The sequence below is a fragment of the Peromyscus maniculatus genome, chromosome 7 (assembly GCF_049852395.1).
Source record: "Peromyscus maniculatus bairdii isolate BWxNUB_F1_BW_parent chromosome 7, HU_Pman_BW_mat_3.1, whole genome shotgun sequence".
In the NCBI taxonomy this organism is placed as follows: domain Eukaryota; kingdom Metazoa; phylum Chordata; class Mammalia; order Rodentia; family Cricetidae; genus Peromyscus; species Peromyscus maniculatus.
In genome coordinates, this window is record NC_134858.1 from 35190278 (window position 1) to 35195075 (window position 4798).

General features: G+C 37.9%; 1 protein-coding gene across 1 annotated transcript; it reads left to right on the plus strand.

The window, feature by feature from the left end:
• Nucleotides 1-596: 596 nt before the first annotated feature.
• Nucleotides 597-4510, plus strand: LOC102922673 (olfactory receptor 8B12-like). Its single transcript, XM_076575558.1, has 2 exons — nt 597-852; nt 1182-4510. Exon 2 carries the CDS (start codon nt 1198-1200, stop codon nt 2131-2133), a length of 936 nt encoding a protein of 311 aa, XP_076431673.1. The 5' UTR covers nt 597-852; nt 1182-1197; the 3' UTR covers nt 2134-4510.
• Nucleotides 4511-4798: the final 288 nt, after the last annotated feature.

Consider the following 4798-nt stretch of genomic DNA (forward strand, 5'->3'; position numbering starts at 1 on the left):
TTAAAATGACTGTTTAAAAAAATCTATCTAGAGCCTCTAAATTCTTATAATTAATGACATTGTTTCAGAGAACGTGTTACACTGAGAGACAGTGTAGGCAATGATAAGAATGTCATTGACGTTGGAGATATCAGAGTAGACTCAAAATTCTGCAGTGAGCCTTCTCACTTATAAATCAGCAGAATTTTTAACATCACTAGATGATATAGTATATATTTATTATGTACAACATGATGCTTTGAAGTATGTAGTCATTGTGTGATTATTAAATACAGCCAGCTACAAAGTGCATATTAGGTCAATATCAGTAATAACTGGGGCAGCACTATTTGTACGTTGCTGTTGTGATGCCAGCACAGTGCTTGGTAAATAGCAAGTGCTCTGTACTAGATGAAAGAGTTATTTCCCCCTTAATGCTTTGTTTTTAATCATGTTCAAGAAGATGTAACTTAAAGGAAAAAACAATTCATTAGAAGCCACTTGAAGCATTATCAAGGGGGTAACAAACATTTCCTTTGGAAGGCAGACTCTGGGGCAATGGTCCGGTGGGAGCTCACTGAGATTTCCAACAAAAGCCTCGATTTCCTGTTGTTCACGGTGCTAGGGGAAAGATGCTTCCCCCTTCCCTAGTAACTGTCCAGGAGTCTCACAACAAAGAACAACCAGAGAGCAAGCTCTCCATCCAGTTCTGTGTGAGAACCAAGATAAACTGGAAGTTTTGATCCTAAATGCGGAGAAGCGGAAGTAGAGCGGTCTGTCCAGCACACTGTCGGTTTCCTTAGCTCTAATCAAATTGCTTCCCCCAGAAGGAGATGGACAGGAGGAAGTAGAGGGAGGCTCCAAGCTGAACCCGTGAGTGTCTGCCTGACCTGCAGCCTCCTGCTCCAGAGCAGTGAGCATCTCTCAGTTTAGGAACCAGATGGTTGTAATTCCCTTGCTTTAGCGACTCCATGGCCCTGTGACTTCATGCTAGTTTCATAGGTTCCTCACCTGTAGAATCGGGATAATTACAGACCAGCCAGCACTTAGAAAATGTCTGTCACGTAGTTAGTGTCAGTAAATGTTTTTCTTCTTTTATTCTTCCCCCTCCTGTGGCTTCCGTGTACTTCCGTGGTGTGTAACTACTCCCTCTTTCTTCTAATGACTGTTTTTTGTTTGTTTGCTTTGTTTTACATTCACAGACACTCCTAGAAGAGAATGGCCGCAGAGAACACCTCCTCGGTGACAGAGTTCATCCTTGTGGGATTAACAGAGCAGTCTGAACTCCAGATCCCATTCTTCATTGTATTTCTAGGTTTCTATGTGGTCACTGTGGTGGGAAACCTGGGCTTGATCACCCTGATAGGGCTGAACTCTCACCTGCATATTCCCATGTACTTCTTCCTCCTCAACTTGTCCTTCATAGATTTCAGTTACTCCACCACGCTCACCCCTAAAATGCTGGTGGGGTTTGTTTTGAGGAAGAATATAATTTCCTATGCAGGGTGTATGACTCAGTTTTTCTTCTTCTGCTTCTTTGTCTTTTCGGAGTCCTACATCCTGTCAGCAATGGCATATGACCGCTATGTTGCCATCTGCAAACCATTACTGTACAGGGTCACCATGTCTTCCCAAGTATGTTCATATCTTTTGACGGGTGTCTATGGGATGGGAGTTTTTGGGGCTGTGGCTCATATGGGAAACCTACAGTTTATAACCTTTTGTGCTGATAATATCATTAATCACTATATGTGTGACATCATTCCCCTCCTTGAGCTGTCCTGCAACAGCTCTTTCATTAATTTGTTGGTGGTTTTTGTTGTTGTGACCATTGGCATTGGAGTGCCCATTATTACCATTTTTATATCTTATGGTTTCATCCTCTCTAGCATTCTCCACATTAGCTCCAAAGAAGGCAGGTCCAAAGCCTTTAGTACTTGTACTTCCCATATTATTGTAGTGTCTCTGTTTTTTGGGTCAGGAGCTTTTATGTACCTCAAGCCACCTTCTAGTTTACCCCTGGCTCAGGGAAAAGTGTCCTCTGTTTTCTATACTGCTGTGGTGCCCATGTTCAACCCATTGATCTATAGCTTGAGGAATAAGGATGTCAAGATTGCTTTGAAGAAGACCTTGAGCAGAAAAGTCTTCTCGTGAAAGTGCTTTGGAAATAACATCCAAAGCTTTATCAGAAGTTTTTAAAAAGTTATTGTTTTTCATTAATGAAAGCCAGTGCTTCCTACTTTATAACAACAGGAGAACTTAAAATCTCATTCTTAAGAATATTTACATTTGCCTACCCAGTTGCCTCAGCCATTCTTTATTTTGCGAAAATTGTTTTTATAATGATAAAATATACATAAGAAATAACCCAATGTAACCAACCTATTCATATAATGTGCTACACATTGGCAATTTCCAAAGGGTTTACAGGGTACCTGCAGATGCACATGCTCCTGATACTTGAACTGGAACTGAAATTCAGGCCTTTGAATTCCAATAACATTTATTTTGTGTCCTTTTAGCCCTGTTTTCTTGTTCCACCTTTTCCATGGCCAGTTTCACCTCTTTGAGCTTGCCGCTGATGTTTGCATTTAAACAAATCGGATTGCATTTTCAGTGATGCCATTCAACTTTGCCTAGATCAATTTTTGGAATATTATTTTTCAAGCATATTGGAGATAAAAAAAATTAGGTTGAGAAAGAAATTTTTTTTAAGATACTTGAAGTGTGAGAATGAATGGGAATAATGGAACCTAGAACTGGACATCTGTGTTCCCTCAAGTGGTATACAGCACCTTACAGACCCAGGCTGCTTCTCAGATCTCTTAATGACTGTAAGATGCTGAATAGAGGCTTCATTCAGTCATTATTTTTCCATAAATAGAGACAGAATTTGCAACTTCAAAGGCATGGGAAACTTAATAATAGACAGTTTGGATGAATGTTTACTGTGTTGAGTAAAAGGAGATAGAATTTCATAGAGAGATTTAGAAGCCTATCTTTTTTAAAAGTCTACATACATCATTGATAGTAATACTTCTTTGTGAACTCTTGCAAAGATGCTTTGAATTATGAATTTTTTCTTAGGCAAGTTCTCCTTATTAGAAAAAGGGGTTTAGAAAGCTGTTTACTTTTTCCTTCAAAATGACTCTATTCAATAATGTACAGATTGTCACAGAAGGCAAAGCCCAGTGGGAACTGTATTTCCAGTAATGAGGTTGAGTGGAAGACTGAATTCAGGATACATATGGATTAGGAGTAGGAATGGTGGAAAATTAATACAATTTAGGTAAATGAAAAAGTGCCCAACCTTTTTACCTTTTTATTTAAAAATACCATCATATACTATTTATACAAAATAATAGGTTTCCTTTAGACTTTTCATACATACAAAGGGTTTATTTCTATCATACCACACCTCACACTCTCTCTTTTTATCCTTTCCCCCTGGTAGGTGCCCTCCTCTCACAAATAATTCCCCTTCAAGAGTGGAAACCATTTTTTTGTTTAAAATCTAGATTATGCATACAAAAGAAAATATGACATTTACCTTTGTAAGCCTGATTTTTTTTTCACTTACTATGGTGGTATCTCACACAACCATGTTCTTAGAATGGCATAATGTTCTTATCTGTAGCTGTATAAAGCTTCATTTTGTATGTATACCAAATTTCCTTTATCCATCCATTGATAGGTGTCAAAGCTGATTGAATAATATCAGCTGTTGTGAATTGTAAGAGACATGCATATGTAGGTATCTCTATTGTGTTTAGACTTTGATTCCTTTAGGTTTATACCCTGAAGTGGCATAGCTGGATCGTACAGTAATTCTAATTTAAATTTTCAAGGAACTTCTGTATTGTTTCCATAGCAGCTAGACTAATTTGCCTTCTCACCAAGAAGTATATACAGGTTTCTTTCCCTCAAATCTTTGCTGGCATTTTTTTTTGCTTTTAATGATCTCCCAACTGGGGTCCATTCCCTTTAAGATTGAAGTGCAACCTCATACAGCAGAGCACATGAATATCAAGTGTTTAATCGATTTCTCCCTCAGTATGTAACATTACACAACACCACTTAGACCTAGAGTAGGCAATTTCCATCATTTCAGAAAGTTCTGGGCTGGTCTTTTTACGGTAAAATTCCCAGTAAATCCACTCTCTTCCTGCAAATACCCACCCTTTTCACTCTTCCTCTGGCAGATCCATTTGCTTAGCCTTGAACTTCATATTAAATGTTGAACAGCGTATTTACTTTTCATTTTATTTTAATTTATTTTTACAGTGCTGGAATCCAGGGTCATGCACATGGTAAACATGTGCTCTGGCACTGAGCAGCATCTATAGCTTACCACACTATCTTTTGAGTGCTGGTTACTTTCATTGTGAATGCCATCACGATATTTTTCTTGGGTATTGTTCTTTAGTATGTACTCTACTGTCCAAACACACAGTTTTACTTACTTATCATTCTAGCCAATATTTGTTTATAGAATCTACATATGATTAATAAAGTTTCCATGAAAATTGTCAAGAAAGTATTTTGTCGAGAGTGTACTCTTCTTTCTCTTGGGAATGTACATATGTGAGTTTCCTGGACCACAGGATCTCTATCACCAAGTTATCTTACAAAGTATTTAAACTATTTTTACTTTCACCAACAACTGTTAGGTAAGGATCTTTTTTTTTTTTTTCCTATATGGACTTTTGTTATTTTTAGTATTTCTCACTTCAGTGCTCTGCTGGCTGGGCAGTGCAAAAGGACTGTATGCATTTTTATAAAATTGCCTGGAGAAACAGTAATGTTAGAGATTTCTTAT